Source organism: Mastigoproctus giganteus, chromosome 7, assembly GCF_048544385.1.
Source record: "Mastigoproctus giganteus isolate SK-2022 chromosome 7, ASM4854438v1, whole genome shotgun sequence".
NCBI lineage: Eukaryota > Metazoa > Arthropoda > Arachnida > Uropygi > Thelyphonidae > Mastigoproctus > Mastigoproctus giganteus.
Genome location: NC_143581.1, coordinates 46,528,652 through 46,552,029, shown reverse-complemented (window position 1 = coordinate 46,552,029; position 23,378 = coordinate 46,528,652). Strand labels below are relative to the sequence as shown.

Below are 23,378 nucleotides of genomic sequence, written 5' to 3'. Positions count from 1 at the left end.
GTCTTGTCTAGATGATCCTGCAATGCATCTTTAACCAGTGACTCCATTATTTTACCTGTAACAGAAGTTAAACTAGCTGGTCTGTAATTACTCGTGTCACCCTTTGATCCCCCTTTGTGAATTGGGGATACATTTGCACATCTCCAGTCCGTGGGAACCTTCCCTGAGTCCAAGGATGCTCTGATAATTATGGCTAAGGGTTTGCTTAGTTGCTTTGCCGCCTCCTTTAATATAACTGGATAGATCCCATCCACCCCAGGTGCTTTTCTTATGTTTAACTTCAACAATTTCTCCTCCACTTTGCTCTCAGTTATTACAAAATCATTAACTACAAATTAACTACAATTTGATAACCTTCTGCCTTAATAATTCCTCATGTGTGAATGTAGATGCAAAATACTCATTCAATTTGTTTGCTATCTGAGCAGGATCATCAACAGTCGAACCATCGATGTCAAGTGGACCAATCAGATTCATCCCCTTCCTTTTAGATTTTATATAAATAAAGAAATCCTTGCTGTTTTTCTTAGCATCTTTTGCCAACGATTTCTCATAATCTGCCTTCGCCTGCCTAACCTCCTTTGTGACCTGATTACAGACTAGCTTATATCTGCCATAGGCTTCTGAGTCGCTTGATAATTTATATGGATCCCCTGCATTTTTCTTCTCTGTTATGAGTCTCATTAGTTCATTAGATAACCATTTAAGCCTAAACCTTGAACAATATTTCTTAATAGGTATGAAACTTTTAGTAGCATCCACGATTAATTCCTTGAATGCTTCCCACTTAGAATTTACTGTTGGTAACATCGTCAGTTGATCCCACTGTACAGAATTTAAAAACTTTCTGAGACCACTGTACTCACCTTTACGGAAGCAAAAACCCTTTCCTTTATCCCTGATGGTAATTAAATCTTTAAGTAAATCCCACATGAGTACACTTGTGATCACTGCCACCTAGTGGTTCCTTTATCTGCAAATTCTTAATACACGAATGATCACTGCTGATAACCAGATCAAGAGTATTACTCTCTCTGGTTGCCTCTCAAACATGCTGCTGCAGAAAACAATCATCCAATAAATCCACAAAAGTCTCATTAGTGTGTGAGTGACCAACCCACAAGTTCCAGTCAATATCTGGGAAGTTAAAATCCCCCATTATAAGACATTCTGATTTACTAGCCCACTCTATTTCTCTGTACAACTGTTCATTGTACTCATTCGAGTCATTAGTCCTATAACACACTCCTACTCTTATTTTTGCTTTCGCAGTGCTTATGTCACACCAAACTGACTCAACAGTGCACTATTCATCTATACCAACTGGGTGCACTTCTTTTGATTTTATGTTTTTCTTAATTAACAGCATAACACCTCCTCCCTTTCTATCCTGTCTATCCTTTCTGTACACATTGTAATCCCCAAATTTCAGTTCAGCATTCCTTATATCTGTGTGACACCATGTCTCTGCTATCCCAACAATATCCGCCTTTGATATCTTGACCACAGACAAACAATGGCTGATGACCCGTTTGTCTGTAAAGTGTTGCCTTAGCAATCTTTGGCACAACAGTGGATGGGGGTGGCACACCATCTTGCATGGATATGGTATCCTGAAGGCACCCACATTGTTGCAGCTCTGGTATTGTGAAATTTGCCAACATTTCATAATATCGCTGTCCAGTGACAGAACAGGTGCGGGATTCAGTCAGTGTTACCTTTTCTTGATTAGACCGGGGTTCGAGCCCGTCACCACCAAATACGGAGGATGCGGAAAGGTCAGGAAATGACCACCGCATATCCCGGAGCAATATGGCCTTAGTTGCTAATGCTCCTAAAAAACCAAATAACAACAACAACAGTGTTACCTGTTCATAAAAATATGGCCCAATCATGAATGTGGCTGTAAATTCACACCACACTATCACTTTTGGAGAATGCAACAGGACCTCTTGGATAACTTGAAGGTTTTCTGTTGACCAAATGCAACAGTTGTACGTATTCATTTGTCCATTTAAGCAGAAGTGGGCTTCATCACTCCAAAGGATGTTTCATGGCAAAGTGATATCCACTATCATTCGCACCAGAAACTGAAGTGCATATGTGAAATGAATATCTGCATCACCATGCTTTAGCTGCTGTAGCATGTGTATCTTGTAAGAATAGTACTGCAACACCTGATGCATTACTAGCCTTACAGTGGAATACGGCATGTCCACTTCATTAGAAACAGCTGGCACACTTGTGCTACCACATGGAGATTGACTTGATAAATCCACAACAGCCATAGCCACATCTTCAACATGAGAGGAGTCCACTCATTTTTGACGTCTACCTGGTTGAACACCAAGATGTTCTGTCGCTTCAAATTTTGAAATCATTTTGCAGACAGCAGAAGCAGTTATAGGTCCACGCCTTATGCACTTATGACACCAGAAATCTCTGATAGCCGCAGCTGCATTGTTGCTGTTCTGATAGTACAGCTTCACTAATAGTACCTTTTCCTGCAACATTGTTGCAGGAAAAGGTGCTATTAGTGAAGCTGTTTTTTTTTTTTTTTGTTAGTTGTTGGTGCATTGGCTTCTGTGGCCATAATGCACCTCCCAAAGTTTTTGCATTTTACTCTGATTCAAACCAGAGACGGGATTTGAACCCACGATCTTTGGGTTGCCAGGCAGGCAGGCACTTTACCCACCTGGCTAGCCCAGTCGGCAGTTTAGCTGTAGTGCAGACAAACAACTACTGTATGATTTTGAAGAGACTACTTTGCTTTTATACAGTACAGTAGAGCTGAGTAGTGGCACTGTGGCAATAACTTACGATTATGCAAATAATGTAAGTTATTTGCATAATCTTAACTAAGATAGTTACGCACCATACAGCGACAAATTTTGTAACTAATTTTTTTTTTCCAATAAATAGCGAGCGCATTCTTTATTGTACCTGTTGTCCAAATTTCTCTTCAGTATGAGCCTTAGAACTCGCTCCAGAGCCCTCTACATAGGGATACTTTAATTTTAACAACCCTGTATATTGCAGCTGACAAGTATGATAATTGGTTACCCTCTCAGAGGAAAATGTTTAGTTTTGTTAGTGTCCCATTTTAAATTAACATTTCATTGATGTACAAGTATATTTAATTGCATGTCTAACTGATAGGGGAAACACAATGTCTACAGTAATTATTCTCAGATAACTCCTAATGCTATTTATAAAAATTTAATTGCTTAATTGGTGGAATATAGCATCTCAGTGATTTACACTTTGGAACCCATTGTAGCAGCTGGTTTTACTCTGTGAGGTATAGATTTTTGCTTTCTGCTAATGTCTATTGTAAAATTTGTATTTTGTCATAAACTGCATTTTTTATGTTCCACTTGGGAGAAATCATCGCATTTGCATTACATTTGAAGCCATGATATAACCAGGCACAGTATATCAAGGTTGCCCTGTACTTCATTCATTCTGCTTATTCCTTTAAGGGCCTTAAATGCTTCTATCAGGTTACCTCTGAGAACAACCCTTAGCACTCCCAATCAATCTAGCTGCACTCCTTTGGGCCCTCTGTGGAAGTTATGTCCTTTTTTAGATGAGGCCTCCACACACAAACAGAATAATCCAAATGTGATCCCATTATCATTTTATAAAGAGGAATAATAGCATACTTTGTCTAAATACATTAATTTAATATTCATTTTTCTACAAATAATTAGTAGTTCACCATGAGCCTTCTTGGCCACATGCTTATACTGCAAAGAAAACTTCATGTCTGCTTGTATCATAACCCCCTAATATTTCTGATTATGAACCACTTTTAATTCTGTGTCCCCTAGTCAGTAAGTTGCTATAATGGTATGCTGAATTAACCAACATATTCACTAGATTTCAAACCCTTCAGATTATCATGTATGGGGTCACATGAAAAACATGGTGTGAGGCAGACGTAAAAGATGAACTACTTCAGTGAATTTCCGATTCGGCAAGACATGTTAATAGTGCTACAGTTCTTTGTAAGGTAACACATTTGTTAGTCAAATGACCCAGGCTGCGAATGCAAGTTAATGGCAGGCATTTTGAATGACTACTATACATTGTAATCATTTTCAGTTTCTTTAGTGTAATGTGCAATGTAACGTAATCATTTTCCTAATAGCAATTTTTTTTCCAATATCAAACACTTGTTCCAGTCAAGCTACATTTCAAATACATTAATTTAATATTCATTGAGAATCAGGCCCATGTTGATATAACATTTTTCACTCAAAATGATTTCAGAAATCATCTCTTGAAGTATAGCATAAAGTCATGGAACATCCTGTCTAGTCTGCTTCCTTAGCCAATGCACATCTGTGTGTGCATGTACACCAACCAATATTTTTTCATTCTGTTGCATTCTAAAATCACTATGCTAAATCAATGGTAATTTATGACACTTTTCAAGAAAAGTTTTCCTCTCAACTTGTCTATTAAAAAAAAAAAAAAATCTGTTAAACATGCTAAAAGCAACCAAGTGAATCCTTGGCATTAAGGCTTGGGCCTATATCCAACTTATGGACAAATACCATTATTCACAGTTCTGCCTAATGCTAGTAGTTGCTAATACCTTTTTAAACTGTACAACATCACCTGAATAGGTGAATCTACTATACATTTAAAAATCTGAGACACTGTTACACTTCAAAACAGCTGTTAGCATAGCTGTTTACTGGCTTTCAACAATTGGTGGTTGGTCTCTATTAGCAAACATATGCATGCTGACCTGTGAATAATGCATTTTGTCTAGGAAAACAGCCAAGCAGTGTATGAAAGAAAAATTTCTATTTAAAACATGACAATTATGTTTACTTTTAACCTCTAGAATTGAATCATGTTTTTATGCACAATACTTGAAATAAAATCAAAATTTGTATGCATTACTTGTGTTCAATTCTGATCATAGAGTGATATTCTACTCTCACTAAAAAGCAAGTGCTGAGTCCTCAGAATTAAGGCTTATGTTCAACTTAGTTCAACTTAGTTGAACATAAGCGCAAGCCTCAATGCTGAGGGCTCTGCGCACCATCTTCAGCAAGAGCAGAGCAAAATCTCTCTATGATCAAAATGGAATACAGGTAACATGTATGAATTTTGATTTTATTTTAAATTCCTATAGGACATACAAGTTTCCTTTCTTTTTTTTTCTTTTTTTTGACTGATGCAACAAGAGCTTAGGTTCCTTGCATCTTTTGACCTTTTATTATTATTAATATATGAAAAGATAGATGGGGAAAGTGACTGTTGGATTCCTATACTTACTGAAGAGGTATCTCAGTGCAGAATGTCATAAATTATTACTCACATGTGCCTCTAAACCTGGATTAACAACAAAAAAAAAAAAAAAAAAAAACTTACCCTAGCTACATCCTTTCCATTAATCCGATGACAAATCCATTCAAGAACCCTAATATTCTCACCAAATCCAGGCCACAAAAAGTTTCCTTCCTGATTTTTTCGAAACCAGTTAACATGGAAGATGAGTGGTAGCTTTAAGTCAGATTTCTTTTCAAAACTGAGCCAGTGATTCAAATAATAACCAAAATTGTAACCAAAGAATGGCCTCATAGCAAAAGGATCATGCATAATAATCTTTTCTGAAAAACAAAGAGAAATTCAATGAGTTTGTAAAATGTTAGGTGTTATAATACAAGATATGCAAAATTTACATATTTATTTATAGGTTTTATTTACATACTTTTTGATATTTATTTATACTTAAAAGTCTGCAGACATACATAATGTTTTTATTAATTTCTGTAAGTCTACATCCATTGCATTTGAAAATATAAATTTTTAATAAAATGTGATAAAATACTTGAGTAGTTCTGAATTAAGTGGATAGAGTTCCAGAAGCATTTTATACATGAAAGGGGCGCCTCTGTAGCCAGGTGGGAAGGAGCAGCAGTGCGCAGCACACACACTTCTTGATTAGACCGGGGTTCGAGCCCATCACCACCAAATACGGAGGATGCGGAAAGGTCAGGGAATGACCACTGCATATTCCGGGAGCAATATGGCCTTAGTTGCTAATGCTCCTAAAAAAATCAAATAACAACAACAATACATGAAAGGACAAATTTTCTTAAACACTAAGGCACTTTTTCATTACTATAACGGGTACCTCCGTAGCCAGGTGGGAAGGAGCAGCAGTGCGTAGCACACGCTTCTTGATTAGACCGGGGTTCGAGCCCGTCACCACCAAATACGGAGGATGTGGAAAGGTCAGGGAATGACGACCGCATATCCCGGAGCAATATGGCCTTAGTTGCTAATGCTCCTAAAAACCAAATAACAACATTACTATAACAGGTAGTAACATTTCATAAAGATGAAAAGAGGGTTTTATTTCAAAATTATTGTCAAAATTAAAAAAAGAGAAAGGGGGGTTGGGCACATTTTGAAATACCCAAGATCAGTACTTCACATAAACCAGAAGGCTAACATCTCTCACTTTATCATACACAAAATATTGTAAATCCCAGGATACCACTGGATAGTTCAGCTAGTCTACTGATAGATCTTTATAATTATTGGTAACTAGGGCTTGGAATAGATGCCAGAACACCATTCCAGTTCATCATATGCCCTAATAATCATGTATATACATTAACTGTCTTCTACACATATTATCCTGAGCATCCTGTTTAATAACATTATACATTTCAAACTCTGTTAGAAATATAAGATTATGTAATACAGATACTTTCTTATAACTTTTTGGGGTAAATTTTTATTGCACAGCAATTAGAGGACCTGCTCAGAAAAGCACCATTTTAAGCATCAATAAGGTTTTATTTTCTTTTCATTCCTATTTTCATTTCCTTTATCCATAATCAGGAGCATCTGCAGAAAATTTTCTTGGAAGATGCATGACATTTACCAAAGGAGAGAAACCCAACTTATGAATAGCTTTTGAAAGGTCTAAATAACTGTATTTATTATTGAAATTTTACATCCTGATGATTTTCCAGCTGCCACAGCCAAGTGTGAGGAGCAAGGGTACAGTGGTACATGCCCTTGAGTGAGCGTGGTTAGTAGTCATGCCTGCATGACTACTAAATATGGTAATGTTCCTTGTATTTCTCTATATTGTGAATTCGTCTGACCTAGTAGTTACCCCAGGGTATAAACAGAGAATTATTTTTATTTGTTGATAATTATAATTTATATGGTTGCTCAATATAACAAAATGTATTTTGTATTTCATTCAATTTTTTCAAATTTCAGATTGCACACACCATTATCCCTTGCCAACACAACTGAATGTTCATGAGCATATGCACCTACTGAGTGTCGTAATAAGTGAGTTGGAGTTTGGGGATTATTCATGTGGGTTGGGTGGTTATCTTTCCTGCAGTAACTGCTGCTTTGGTGCAACTACTGCATTCATGTAATTTGTAAATTAAAAAAAAAAAAAAAAAAAAAACAGGTCCCTTTCCATTTCCTCCAGGTAAAAAGACATTAGCATTTAACAGTTCTTGTATAATTGTCAAAGCAATAATAATAATAACTATGGGGCTTTGCCCCCTGCTCACTGCACTTGCTTCTTTTGATAAAATAAAATAAAATACTTAAAGAAGCTTTCGATTCTGTATATGTCTCTTCCTCAGCTATGAATACACAAATACATTACTATATCTATATAATATCGGTGTAGATACACCATAGACAACTCTTAAATAAAAGCTATGATCATAGTGTGAAAGTCATTCAGGAAGTAAAAAACAAGTTATAGAATCCCCATGTTGTTTGTCAAGTACAAGAGTTGCACTTCTGGAACACAATTTCCATTCTGTACCACAGTCAGTTTATATGAAGAATCAAACAGGTGTCTAAAGATACTGAAATTTGGGTCATGTTTTTGTCTTATAATAATACATGTTTTTTTAATAGATATAAAATTTATCAGGAGTTATAAATCAAGGATGTGAATAATATAATATTTTTTATAAAATATTATGTCAAGAAATTTGTGATGCTGTTTATATATCAAAAGCACATAATCTAGGTTCAGGACAGAAACCATCTCAGGCATGCAAGCTTATTACAATAAAAGCAGCATAAGGAATGATTCATTAAAAACAGAGCTCTCAGCACACTGCCATAGTACAAAACCTGATATTCAAATCAACAAAACTGAAATTGTAATGACTGCGTTTGGATCTAAAATTAAGATGTTTTGAATCATTAGTTATTTAGTCACTGTCAATCATGAAGCTGGAAGTTCTAAAGCTCCTGACTTTATTATTTTAGTGTTCAAATTGGATTTCAGGGAAATGACAATCCACCATACAGAGGTGCACTTTCATTGGAAAGTAAGTTTTCTAGTTAATAGTTTTTAATTCTTTATTTTTATGCATTAAACCAAATGGGATTTGGAAGTGACTTTTGTTAAAATATAAGAAACTTTGGCTGAGTCAGTATAGGGAAACAAATAATTAGCAATTCTGACTATACACTGATAAATATATGTTAAGGTTTAAATGAAAAAACTGCAATATTTTATAAAATAAGTCAATGAAATTCGATGTGGAAATACATTACATTATGATACAGCAATAAAATGTGTGAACTTATGATTAAATTATGCCATTTTTGAAATGTGAAAATTAACTCATATCTGAACATGAGAGTAGTTTGCAACCTGTGCAACATTCTGGATTGGGTGGGGGGGAGAAGAGGTTGACAACTCAAAATTTTTTTCCCCAAAGTGTCTGATGAATTAGTAGCGGTGAATGATGCAAGGATGCAAATACTTATATAGCATCAGCCAAATAAAAAAAAAACAAAAATAAACACTTCCCACACCACCTGTCCATCCTCTCTAGTAACACTGGCCAACAAAAAAAAATTTCTTCTTACCTCTGAAGCAAAAGTTGCAGATTCTAAAGCAGATCACTTTCTAAAGGAAAGTGGTCTGCCGATTCCAAAAATATCAAAATTATGTCTCTATGATGTCTCCATTGAAAGATATACTGAAAAATTAGAAATCAAAGTACAAATATGCGCCTTTAGTAATAGTGTAGATTTTCTTCCTCGGGGATTTTGTTGTAATTGGGTTTTGTCGTCCATACATAAAGCAAAAATTGTCAGGATGATTCAGACACTTTCTTTGCTTCTGTGTAAACATTTTAACAATACAATGCTAAGCAAAAAATGAAGAAACAAACAAACATGAAATAGATATGCAGATAAAATTGTACATATACTCACACTACAACTGTCTTTCCATTACTGAAAAGAAAGGTGAGTGTAATATATCTAATTCTTCCTTAAATTTATTCAAACTACTCACTTTCAAAGATCAGATGGAAGTTTCTTCCAACAGCCCTCTGGTTGAAAGCAAATTTCTGCACATCTATCATGCAACTATTCTTCCTAAATTTAAATTTATGCCTCCTTACTCTTGTTCAAAACCTTAAACATCTCGATCAGAGCTTCTTGCAGGTACCTAGTTCTCAGATGCTGAAATTTTCAGAACTGAATATTTTCTTGGTAAGAGTACTCTTTTGTTCTCCTCACTAATCATTCTAAAAGATCCACATCCTTCCTAAAATGAAACTTCGAGACCTGTATGTAACATTCAAGATGTGGCCTAACCATTGCCTTATACAGCGAAATAAATACCTCCTTATCCTTGATGGAAAAATTCCTGTATATCACTGAAAAAACTCTTGAGTTGTCCTAGCAACCCAACTCATCTGCACTTCATGCCTAACTGCACAATTACCCCCAGGTTTTTTTTGTTCTCTACTACACTGAGTGTAGTACCATGTACTTGGTATATTATTCTGGGATTACTGTTACATGATTATTGTTACCTTGCATTTGTCAATGTTACACTTCAATTGCCACTTCTCAGGCAATCTTCCCAATATTTCTAGAGCTTGTTCCTCATTACTGTGATTAACCACCCTACCAATCTTTGTATCATCTGCAAACTTAGACATTATGCCTGATATTCCTTCATCAGTAACATTAATAAATGTTGAAAACAATAATGAGCCCAGCAATGAACCCAGGAGACTCCACTAACAACATTAGACTAAGAAGAATAGTGCTCATTAATAACCACTCTCTGTCTTCTCCTACTCAATTATCCCTTTGTTCACAGTAGTAACTTTCCCTTAATGTAACACTGTTCCAATTTGTACAGCAATCTTTTATGCACAACAGTATCAAAAACTTTCCTGAAATCTTAGTATATGATATCAAAATTATTATTTGCATTCATTTCCTTTGTTATTACATCGTAGTATCCAATCAGATTGGTCAGACAAGTCACCCCTTAACAAACACATGCTATGACTGCCATATAAATGCAAGACTGTCTAGACTAGATAGTCTTGCATTTATATGGCAAATAATGAGATTTATTTCCTCCATAACAGTCCCTCTCCCTAATATTTATGGGTTGGTTTCCTCTCTCCAGAGAAGGATATGTCAAAACTGAACTGAAGAGTGAATTTGGACTCGAGTGAACATCAAATTGGATCACTGAACTTGGGTACAAGTGATATTGATTTACTTGAGTATGCCAGTTGAAACGGTGTCATGAATATGTTTATGGGCTTTTCATTGGTAAGACGAGATAAGAGGAATACAAATCATAGATCGACTTGCATATAGGCCTCTTTCCTCCACAACCTATAGAACACAGTTTGGCCTAGATATAGTTCATCTTGAGCCAGCTAACAGCCATTTGCTGGAATACTATTGTGCACTTGGTCACCCTTGCATTTCTGTCTTCTGGAACTGTTTCTGCAATTGGTATATCATATTTCAGTGTGAACATTGTGGACTCTGTAAAATCAAACTGAATGATGCAGTCAGACAACTCTATTTAAAACCAAATATATTTGCATATAAAAATGTGCATGTGTGCTCATTTGCAGTTATATCACTTACTTAACCTATGCACACAATTTCTGTTTTATTTACAAAGGGTAATTGTGAAAACACAACTATACATTAACCATGGCCCACCAGTTAAAAAACATACTATATTTAAAGTTTCGTTCAAAGTGTCTTTACCTGTATATTCAGCAGCAGCTGTAGCTTCTGACTTGATGCAAGCTCCAATAAACACTCCATGCCTCCAGCTCAGAGCCTCATACACTAGAGGAATTCCTGTGTACAGAGGAATTATTATCAGAGAACAATAATAATAGTAAAAGATACAGGAATAATACAAAAATAAGACAGTTATTTAAAACAGTGTTTGGTTTAGTTCTGATCCCAATATTAATTTTTAAATAAAAATAGGTGCCTAAAAGGTACAATATTGAGCTACAGGACCATTCACCAATTACATAATGCAATGTAATAAAATATTATGATATATTATGGATGGGAAGAAGGAAATGGTTGCACAAATGTTACATAACAGACTTTCATGAAAATTAACAGATAATATGATTTAAATTGTTATATTTCATTGTTGATAATTTCAGTCACATTATGGAGAGGGAGAGAAAGTCAAAGCTTTCATTATGTAATGTCAGAGGGAAGATGATTCAAAAATGAAAAAAATCATGTTACATAATTTATGAATGACCACTATTTTAAATGTATATTGAATCATTATATAAATACAGATACAAACAAACTAATATTAACTAAATGTCATGATCACAGGTGAGAATATTCAACGAGATCCACAAATTAAAAAATGAAATTTTATGACTGGAAACATTATCTAAAAATAAACTTTGAAATGTAAAATAAAAGCAGTGTATGCATACATGTGCTCTGTATATGTAGTTCTTAAAGATTCCCCTAATACTCCACTGTTGTGTTGCTGTGATGAATAGCAACTCTGTTTAGACAGACATGTGTTCTGTCAATATCATGTCATATTGTTGTATTGTATGCCTGACCACTTTGCATCCAGGAATCTGATATCCCCTAAATGGCAGCTTCCTGACTCCTAGCACAAGAAGATGAACCAGGTATATCTCTTTTAAAAGAAGGATATTGAGATGTGGGGACATTTTTTCATTGTCTATACTGTTTGTGAGGATTCCTTGTTGATGTCGTCTGTGTTGCAGCATCTTTGCATAGCCAGTCATGTGGATTTATGTTTAACACTGTATTATATGATTGGCTAGCAGAAAATCATGATCCATGCTCCATGGATGCAGACTTTCTACTATTCACTGAGCTGACCTCTGGGTCCTTGGAGTTTCAGAAGGCAAGCTCTAAAAAAAAAAAAAAAAACCACAAAAGGAGGATGGATTGATAGAAGGAGAGGAGAGTTACAGTTGGTGCCAGCTTAGAGAATAAGGCAGAAGGCAACCTAGAAGGATATGCAGAATTGGGGGCCACTAGCAGCTTCAGCATGTTGTGTGATAACTTTCACATGCTGTGCAACAACTTCTGCTTGGTAGAACAAACAGGGAAAGAATTTCAACAGTAGAGTACTGCATGTTAATTTGCAGCACCAATTGCTTGACAACACAAGTGCTGTATAACAACCACTCCCCCCCATAATTCTGATGGGAACAGACTGGCTGTGGTTACTAATTTTAATGTTAAGTTTGCTTTACAAGCTCTTTTGTTTATTCTTCCTTTTAAGCAGTTACTCCTCTGAGTACTGCATAAGACAGGAAACTTTATCTTTTAGTGAAACTTACTGGTTTTGTAATTTTTTGCTAAATTCACTTAACTGTTTCTGATAGTGGTTGCTGTGTTGTGTGTCTCAGCCGGTGGAAGGGGTGGGGGGGACAACCAAGGCAGCAGTAAGCAAGAGCAGGGGAAGATTAGTAGGGAGTTCCTCTGGTCACAGATTAAGATCTATTATTTACACATTTATTCTTTGTGTGTGTGTGTGTGAGAGAGAGAAAGAGAGAGAGAGATGTAGATAACAGGTTACTACTTCCTTGTAAGGTTAGTGCATTTATTAGAGGAAGAAAGATGGGGTTTTTTTAGAACAATATTGAATCCTGATATATCTCACCATAAGTGTACTGAGAGACATTAACTCAGGGAAGAAGAAAAGATAGCCCTCCTACTATTCTCTGCCACTCCAAGGTTCAACAGTGGGAGGAAATTAAACAATGTATTCAAACAGGTTAAAAATGTTGTAAAGTAATCCCTCACCAATTGCAGTTTTAGTAATGGTGGAGACAAATGATGAAAGAAAGCAAGCTTATACAGCATCAGCCAAAAAAATACTAACACTTCCCATGTCACTTGTCCATCCCCTCTAACAGTTTGTCTAGGTTCTTTGAATTTATTCAAATTATCCATCTCTACAACACCAGGTGATAGTTTGTTCCAATAATCAACTACCTACTGGTCAAAGGCAAATTTCTGTACATCTATCCAGCAATCATCTTTGCTCAATTTGAATTTATGCTAAATTATGCATGTAGTCTAAGCAAGATGAAAGATTCCATCAGCATTGAGCTTACTCGACCCATTAAAAGCCTTAAATACCTTGAGGATTGAGATTTCCTTACGGCTGCCTAGTCTCCAGATGCTGATTTAGAGCTTGAAGAACAGGGTGGATGCTCTCAAAGGAATTAAATCAGGGTCCCATCAAGCTCTAAGCTGCCCACATCAGTGCCAGAGCTTGCACTTGATCATCAAGCAACACAGCGGCAACCCCCAAGGCAGAATATGGTAGTCCCACAGAAGCTAGTTGTTGTCGGTGAGTCTCTTCTCAGGGAAACGGGAAATATATTGTGCAAAAAGGATAGGCGGAATAGGACTGGGATACGTCTGCCAGGAGCAAAAGCAGATGATGTTGTAGAGCAGATATCATCTTTTAAGACCAAAAAAGGTGATATTATTGTACACATTGGCAATAATGACATTAAGAATAGATGTGCAGACTTACTTAACAAGTACAGGGCAATGTGGGAAAAAAGTCATGAGTTAGGGTTAAATTTGAAAGTGTCTACAATTCTCCCTAGACATGATAGGAGGGAGTATGTGATAAGAGCCTTGTCAGTCAATTCGGCCCAAGAAAGATAGTGCAAGGCTCATGGGGTAGAATTTTCTCAGCGTGGTCTGTGCTTGTTAACAGGAGAAACTGATTCTACAGGGATAAGATGGGATACACTTACATAGAAGGAGTACAAGAATATTTGCTGATGCTATCAAGGCAGCCTTAGGGTGATCCGAAAACTGCTAGCCTGGGTGGGTACACAGACTAAGAGATTAACAATAAATGCAAATTTCAGCGTGTGGAGACTAAGCCTGTAGGGTGATCTGATTGAGGTATTTAAGGCCTTGAATGGATTGAGTAAGCTGAATGTGAATGGCATTCTTCCTCTTGCTGAGACTGCACACATGGGGAGCATAAATTTAAGTTGAGGAACAATGGTTATAGGTTAGATGTGTGGAAGTTTGCTTCAGCCAGAGAGTGATTGATTGTTGGAATAGGCTTCCATCTGTTGCTGTGTAAGCAGATGGTTTGAATAAATTCAAGGAGGAACTAGACAAATCCTTGGAGGGTAAGGATGTGTGTGGGGGGGTGAGTGCGTGCACTTTTCTTTTTTTGGCTGATTCTATATAAGCTTGTTTTCTTGCATCATTTGCCACTACTATTATTTCACTCAGTCCCTCATGAGAGGTTACTGTACACAAGAGCGTATTCAGGGGTGGGCAGAAGGGGCATATAAAAAGTTGAAATTAAAGAAAAAGAACGCAGGAGGCATTCTAAAAAAAAAACTAAAAAGCATGGTCAACATCCCCCCCCCCACGATATTACCTGGACACGGTCGTCATGCCCCCTTACAATATTACCTGGACACGGTCGTCATGCCCCATTACGGTATTACCTGGACTTGGTTGCCATATCCCCCCCCTGCAAAGACTGTACAATGGATATTCCACTGACTGTACAAGATGCAACATGCTGGGATTACTGGCAAGTTTCTCAGATGGATTGCAGGATGACTGCAGGGCAGAAAGCAGAAGGTTGGGATTAATGGATATGCATTGGATTGGTATAATGCCAGACATGTAGTTCCTTAAGGATCAGTTCTTTGGAATACCATTGTTTCTGATTTTCATAGACAACATTGACAAATGGATAGAGGATATATGTAAAAATTTGCAGATGATGTAAACATTGGAGAGTCATTAATGATAAGTAGCAAGCAGCACTCCTTCAGAATGACTTGAACAAGCTTCAAGAATGGTCAGAAAAGTGGTAGCTATGTTTTAATGCAGAAATGTGTACAAAATGGTAGAGAAAGAAAGGGATCTGGGCAGTTGCTTGTTTGTTATTTTGGTTTTTAGGAGCATTAGCAACTAAGGCCATATTGCTCCAGGCATATGCGGTGGTCATTCCCTGACCTTTCCGCATCCTCCGTATTTGTGGTCATGGGCTTGAACCCAGTCCTGGTCAGTTGCATAGCCAGGATTTTGTGTCAGCAGGTACATTCACAAAAAAAGCAGATGCCAATTGTCTAATGCTAAAAAAGCACCACAATACCAGATTTTGGTGTCAGGAGATACAATATATCTGCTGACCCTACCCTGGCTAAGCCACTGGATCTGGGAGTTATGATATAGGCAGATACGAAGTTCTCTGAGCACTGTAAACAGGTGGCCAGGAAAGCTCATGGTATCCTATCAATCACTTTCAAAAAAGTCTGTAGAGATAGGAAGGTCATAATTTCATTGTTTTAAAGCAATTGTAAGACTGCATTTGGAACACTATGTCCAAGTATGGAGACCTATCTAAAAAGAGACTGAGCTTCTTCTAGAAAAGGACAATGATAGGCAACTTGCATGGTGAGATTGGCAAAATGAAGACTGCACAAGGAAAGACTTTGATTATGTCTGCTGCAGAACTTGAGAGAACTGATTTTAGCATTAGCATTAGCATTTTTAGCATTAGTAGAGGCATATGATGCAAGAAAGCAAGCTTATTCAGCATCAGCCAAAAAAAAAAAAAAAAAAAAAAAAACCCACACCACTCCCGTTTCACCCCTCCGTTCGCTCAAAATATCTGTACAGTTGAGCCTTAAATTTGTTTAGGCTATCAACTTCAACAACAAGTGATGGAAGTCGGTTCCACCAACCAACCACCCGCTGGCCAAAGGCAAATTTCTGCACATCTATCCGACATCCGTGCTTCCTCAATTTGAATTTATGCCCTCTGAGCTGATTATTCTGAGCAAGATGAAGAATCCCATTGGCATTGAGCATGCTCAAACCATTCAAAGCCTTATACACCTCTATCAGATCACCTCGCCGGTGCCTAGTCTCCAGACTCTGTAATTTGCAAAACTTAAGCCTTTCTTCGTAAGGCAACCCTTTGTTCCATTCACTAATCTTGTCGCCCTTCTCTGTACCCGTTCCAGCAGCTCTACATCCTTCTTGAAATGAGGCCTCCAGATCTGTATACAGTACTCAAGATGTGGCCTAACCATTGCCTTATACAAGGGAATAATCACCTCCTTATCCCTGCTAGAAAAATTCCTGTATATCATTGACAAGACACCATGAGCTACTCTTGCAGCTCGTCTGCACTGCTCAGAGAACTTCATATCTGCTTGCACAATTACCCCCAGGTCCTTTTCATTCTCCACCACTGTCAGTGTAGTACCGCAGAGCTGATACGTTGCTCTGGGGTTACTGTTTCCCATATGTAGTACTTTACATTTGTCAATATTAAACTTCATTTGCCACCTCTCAGCCCATCTGTTCAACCTTTCCAGATCCTGTTGCAGCAGCATAGCGTCAGTGGTGTCCTTAACAACCCTGCCAACCTTTGTATCATCTGCAAACTTGGACATTAAACTTGATATCCCATCATCAATATCATTCATAAACACCGAAAACAACAACGGACCCAACACTGATCCCTGAGGAACTCCACTAATAACATTAGTCCACGTTGAGCAGTGTCCATTGATTACCACTCTCTGTCTTCTGCCACTCAACCATCCCCTTATCCATAGCAGCAATTTGCCTCCAATGCCACACTACTCCAATTTGTGCAGCAGTCTTCCATGTGCAACAGTATCAAAAGCCTTTCTAAGATCCAAATATATAATATCAAAGTTATTCCCTGCATCCAGTTCTTTTGTGACTACATCATAGTATCCAATCAAATTGGTCAGGCAAGAACTGCCCTTAACAAAACCATGTTGCGTCTGAGCTATAACTGAATTCTTGTCTAGATGATCCTGCAGTGCTTCTTTAACCAGTGCCTCCATTAATTTACCTGGAACAGAAGTTAAACTAACAGGTCTATAATTACTTGTGTCAGCCTTTGATCCTCCTTTGTGAATTGGGGTTACATTTGCACATCTCCAGTCTATGGGTACCTCCCCTGAGTCCAAAGAAACTCTCATAATTATGGCTAGGGGTTTGCTTACTTCCTTTGCTGCCTCCTTTAATATAACTGGATAGATCCCATCCACCCCAGGTGTCTTTTTTATGTTTATCCTCAACAATCTCTCCTCCACTTTCCTCTCAGTTATTACAAAATCATCCAGCTCACTGCCAATGTTTACTTTACCTACATCATTCTCCTTCCTGAATAACTCCTCATGTGTGAATGTAGATGCAAAATACTTGTTTAGATTGTTAGCCACCTGAGCAGGATCCTCAACTGTTGAACCATCAATATCCAGTGGACCAATCTGATTCATCCCTTTCCTTCTTGAGTTTAAATAGGTAAAGAACTCTTTTCTGTTTTTCTTTGCATCCTTTGCCAAGGATTTTTCGTAGTCTGCCTTTGCCTGCCTAATCTCCTTTGTGACTTGGTTACAGATCACTTTATATCTATCATAGGCTTCCATGTCACCCATTAATTTGTATGTATCCCATGCATTTTTCTTCTCTGCCACATGTCTCATTAGTTCATCTGACAACCATTTAGGCCTAAACCTTGAACAATATTTCTTAGTTGGTATGTAAAGCCTGGTAGCTTCCAAGATTAGTTCCTTGAATGCTTCCCATTTTGAGTTTGCTGTTGGTAACATCATCAGTTGGTCTCACTGTATAGAATTTAAATATTGTCTCAGACCATCATAGTCGCCTTTACGAAAACAAAAACCCTTCCCTTTACCTCTGATGGTAGTTACCTCCTTGAGTAAATCCCACTTCAACACATTGTGATCACTGCCACCTAGTGGTTCATTTATCTGCAGATTTAGGTTTATAAGGCTCTGAGAGGGGTTAGTAAAATGATTAAAGCAAAATTTTTGCTGTTTTCCATCTGTTGTTATGGAAGTTGATAGCTTAAATAAATTTAAGGCTGAACTAAATAAACATTTGGAGTGACTGGATAGGTTTTAAGGGTTTTTTTTTTTTTTTGGCTGATGCTGTAAAAGCTTGCTTTCTTGCATCATATTCCTCAACTAATGCTAATGTTAATTTCAGAACAAGTGGCCATAAATTCAAATTACAGAGGTAGAGGTTTAGACTAGATTGTAGAAAGTTTTCTTTTAGTTGGCAAGTTCTTGATTACTGGAACAAGCTGCTTCTGCAAGTAGTTGAGGATTTCAATTTGAAGAAATTCAAAAGCCAACTGGATAGATACCTACGTGAAGAGGTAAGCGCATAATATGTCATTTTCTTATTTACTTTTACTTTTTTTTTTTGGCTGGTGCGGCAAAAGCCTGTGGCTTCCTTGCACTACATGATTAATACTATTACTTAGCAAGGGAATGCTGATTTCTTCAAAGTTTATGGATCAATTTATGGATCATATAGCCTTAACTTTGAGTGAGGGTTGGAGGAATTAATGGTGCCCTAAAAAGAGGGTGGTGCAGAGTGATCTGTGAGAAAGATTTAAAAAAAAAAAAAAAAAAAAAAAAAAGAGCGCATCATCCATTCTGAGTTGTTTTTAGAAAAAATCTATCACAAACCTAAGATGTCAATATGTTATCCACCTCTTTACCGTGTCTAACATTTATAAACCAGGTAGTGATGAGACACAGAACAAAGATCAGCAGAGTCCCTTTTCCTTGTACAGTATGCTATATACTATAATTAAAATCCCAGTTACCTTGTTATCATATTGTATTAAATATAAGCAAAATTTCTTTATTACTTTTATTTATATTATTTGAACATTTATTGTTTTTAAAAATGCTACTGTCTGTTTATTTGTGCTTAGTGAAGGAATAAGCAAGTTAGTAAGGTACTGAAGAGTGGCTCAATTTCTCCTAGCCTCCTATTTTCCAATGGAACTTAGTTTTGCCAACCTTGGTCATTTTTAGGAATGATTCTTGTGTTTGGCAAGGAATAACTGTATTATAATAGCATCAACTGGAGTTGTAATTTTAAATAGTATAAAATTTTTTGATAAATAGTAATTATAAATTTATAATTTATACTAATTATAAATAGTATAAAATTTTTTGAAGTATAGTTTAAACAGCTATTTAATTAAATAGTTGATTTTTCATTAACTAAAGTATACATACCCTTTGGACGTCTGCCACCAAATATTATGGCATCAATGGGCACACCTCTAGGATCATCCCAATTGGGATCCAAGATTGGACACTCTGTCAATGGGGTACAAAACCTAAAGAAAATATACCACAAGATAATTAGACCTCTTCCTCCACTAATGGAAAATGCCTCTTTACTTCTATACTTTGTAGATTACAATACACAATATACACACTGGCCAACAAAATATGAACCTTTGTATTAAAAGTCACAGGCAGAAGAAATGCATATAAATGCAAATAGATGCAAAGAAAACTGTGACATGGGGTGATCATGTTTTACCTCATTGAGTATAAAGACTGCACAAGCTGTTCGACTACAGTAATTTAAAGCCAGAATGGAGAAAATGTAAACTATCAGACTGAAAAAAGTCTTATCGTGGGTGCACGTTTAGCAGGAGCCACAATCCAAGAAACAAAAAGACAACTGGTTTCTAAAAAGCATCTATTAAAAAGGTTTTTGACTGGAAAACAAGTGGCTCTTCTGCATCTCAAAATTGTATATGTGGCAGAAAAACAACACTCCAAGAGCAAAGCCATCATAATCTAAGGAAAGGAGAACTGTATGGAAAGATAGGATATCCAGTGTGCAGCAAATGACATCTGAATTCAAGCACTGCCAGAACTGCCCTATTTCAACCTGTACCATGTACAGGGAATCGAAGAAATTTGGCATTCAGAGAAAAACAGAAAAATCCACTTGCAGTGATGCTGAGAATGTCATGATTAAATAGCGAAACAATGGAAGAAAGTCATGTGGCCATACGAATCATAATACATTTTGTTTTGCATTGATGGTAGGCAGAGAGTATAGCTAGAACCTCAAAAAGTAATGCACCCTGCTTGCCTTGTTAAGACAACCCAAGCATCTGAAGGTGGTATCACAGTATGAGGAATTTTGTTGGTATGGACTGGGTCCATTGATACTGCAGAAGGTCGAATGTCATGGGAGTACCTGAATTTCTGAACCATTCAGTACCTGAATGGTTCAGAAAACACCACAGATTTCCACCATCTTCCCTGGCTCCCACATTCACCTGATTTCAATCTTATTGAAAATGTATGGGATATGCTGGAGAGAGCTATTTGCCAACGAAATCCTCTTCCTTCAACTATGTCACAGCAGCCATGTGATATTTTGCTGGAAGAATAGTTGCAATTAGACCAAAGTGCACTAAAACACTACAGAATCCATGCCACGCTGCACACCTGCTGCTATGCTGAAACAAAAGCAGCCCAACTCAATACTGAATAAAGGTTTGTATTTTTTTTTGGACAGTGTTTGATACATAAATATTATATATCAAACAATTTTGGACTTCTTATCTAAGTAGTGAGATCTGAAATTGCACAGTTAAAATCTGAATTAATTATAGCATACCGAGAATTGGGATGAGCAGCTGTATGTCCATACTCTGGAGTCCAGTTGTCGGTTCCCAACCATGATTTGACTTTTATATCAGAAGGGAGATCATCTTCCATTCCTTCCCAAAAAACTCCTCCATCACTTGTTTCCCCAACATTGGTAAATATGGTATTTTTTGTAATTGTTAGCATTGCATTTGGATTGGTTTTCATTGATGTTCCTGGATAGTAAAAAGAAATAATGGCTTTGATTATAAATTTATATATAAATTACAAAAAAAGGGGAGAGGCAGGGAAGTAAAAGGAGCAATTTATGATTTCCAGGAAAAATTCATTAACACAATGTAATGGATTTCTGTTTATTGTTTTTATCCACTGTTACCTAATAATGCACTGTTTCTTATGTAAACAATGGATTTTAGTGAAAGGAACAACAGCACAACACGGTGCATTAACACTTCATTATTTGTAATATACTGCATTTCCAACAATTGAGAGGAAATGCATTTTTCTACAAATTTTTGGTAGTTGAATAAATAATTTTATTTAAACTTAATCTTGTTCCCAAATTTGATCAGAATTATCCATACTGTTATTTATTATAAGTGACCATTTACAAATTTTAGTTAATTTGTCTAATTTATAATATATTTATCTATGAACATCAAATGTAATTTTTTGATGTGGGATGCACTTTAACAATGAAACATTTTCCTGCATAAAAATATATTTAATATAATTTTTGTTAATTTTAATAATTATATATATTTTTAGGTCCTTTAAAAAAATCAAAGTGAACCTTAACTGTAAAATTAAACCCTGATAAAATAAATCAAGGTAGGGTCTAATGGAATAATGGAATGACACTTTAGTTTTGACCTTCAATTTGCATCACTGATGGTGTATCAAAATTGGATAAGTATGGCTAGCGTTATCGGATAATAACTGTGCTCATATGGTTCACATGCGGGCATCATGTAGATTTCTATTATTCCATTTTTTTATGTCCACTTTATCCTAATTAAAATTACTTATTAGTTTAATAAAGAAATAATAAATGGTTAAAAAAAAATTAGGATAAAAGAAAATTCACCAAAATTTTAGTATTAATATTAGTAATGGCCATATGGTGCAAGGAAGTCTTCGCTGCACCAGCCAAAAAAAAAAATAAAATAATAAAATAAATAATAATAAGAGAAAAGGCACTTGAAAACCATGCATTTCTCTCCTCTTGTAGGTAACTATCCAGCTGACCTTTGAATTTCCCCAAACTGTCAGCCTCTACCACCCACATAGTAACTTATTCCAGTAATTTATGACTTGCTGGATAAAATAAAACTTCCTGCAATCCAGTCTAAACATCTCATCCTGTAACTTGAATTTGTGGCCCCTAGTTCTAGAATCATTTATAACCATGAAAATTTCATCCTCATTCATTTTACTATTGTCTCTCAGAGCCTTAAACACCTCAATCAAGTCACCTCTAAGGTGCCTAGTTTCCAAGCTGTACAACCCACATATTCGAAGTCTTTCTTCATAAGGACATCCTTTTGCTGATCTCACCAGGCAAGTTACCCATCTCTGGACCCTTTCAAGAAGCTCGATGTCTTTTTTTAGGTGCAGTCTCCATAAAAATGTGTTCTTGAGTTTTAGACACATCAGTAACTTGGATCACACCGCTTTATTGTGCATTATATCTGAAAAAGTATGTGTTCACAGGGCAATTTGCAAGTTGTGTAAGCTGAAAATCACAAAATAGCTCATGGGAAGCATACTCCCTCTGCCTGAGATTGGCTAACTACAGCATCAGTTGAAAAGGACTTATTTCTCCAGGCCTCCATGGGAATTGAACCCTCTCCAAACAATGGAAAGGCACAAAACTACTATACTGTAATTGAGGACCCAAAATAAAAAAATAAAAAAAAATTGCACATTGTCATCATAAAAAAAAACAAAAAACCTAAGAAGCATGAAAAACATTGGTAGCATATATTAAAATTTTTGAATGCACTTGTTTGCAAATTAATAAAATTGGAATTTTCTGAAGAACAAACTTACCGTATTTCCCCATGTATAAGACGCACCTTAATTTTGGGGCCCAAAATTTGAAAAAAAAAAAGTATTACATAAAATTATTGAACTCAAGTTTTATTCATCATAAAATTCATACAACTCCTCATCACTGTCAAAACTCCCATCCATTAGCTTGTCCTCATCTGTGTCTGATGACGAATCAGTCTTCATATATTGTCCTCAGTTCCATCTATGGCATTTGAAATTCCGCACTTCTTAAATGACTTGACAACAATCTCAATCTTGATATTATCCGAGGATCTTTTCACACAGGTACAAACTTCTCCAATAGTTGGTTTCTTCACTCTTCCTGCTGGTGTCAAATTGTCCCCAGAAGACTTCATCCATTGGTTCCATTTGTCTCTCATGGCAGCTTTGAAGGGTTTGTTAATGCTGACATCAAGTGGTTGGAGCTGGGATGTCAAGCCTCCAGGTATGACGGCAAGTTTTGTTTTTTGCTCTGCAGCAATCTTC

General features: G+C 36.5%; 1 protein-coding gene across 1 annotated transcript in view; it reads right to left on the bottom strand.

Moving 5' to 3' along the window:
- The window catches only part of LOC150082872 (phosphoenolpyruvate carboxykinase, cytosolic [GTP]-like), a 129,329-nt gene that overhangs the window by 5,887 nt on the left and 100,064 nt on the right, over positions 1-23,378 (bottom strand). Inside the window, exons 7-10 of the mRNA XM_090376884.1 lie at positions 20,848-21,052; positions 19,437-19,540; positions 11,071-11,166; positions 5,392-5,630 (exon numbers count right to left, since the gene is read on the bottom strand). Coding sequence (XP_090233010.1) covers positions 5,392-5,630; positions 11,071-11,166; positions 19,437-19,540; positions 20,848-21,052 — 644 coding nt within the window. The remainder of the gene's footprint in view (positions 1-5,391; positions 5,631-11,070; positions 11,167-19,436; positions 19,541-20,847; positions 21,053-23,378) is intronic.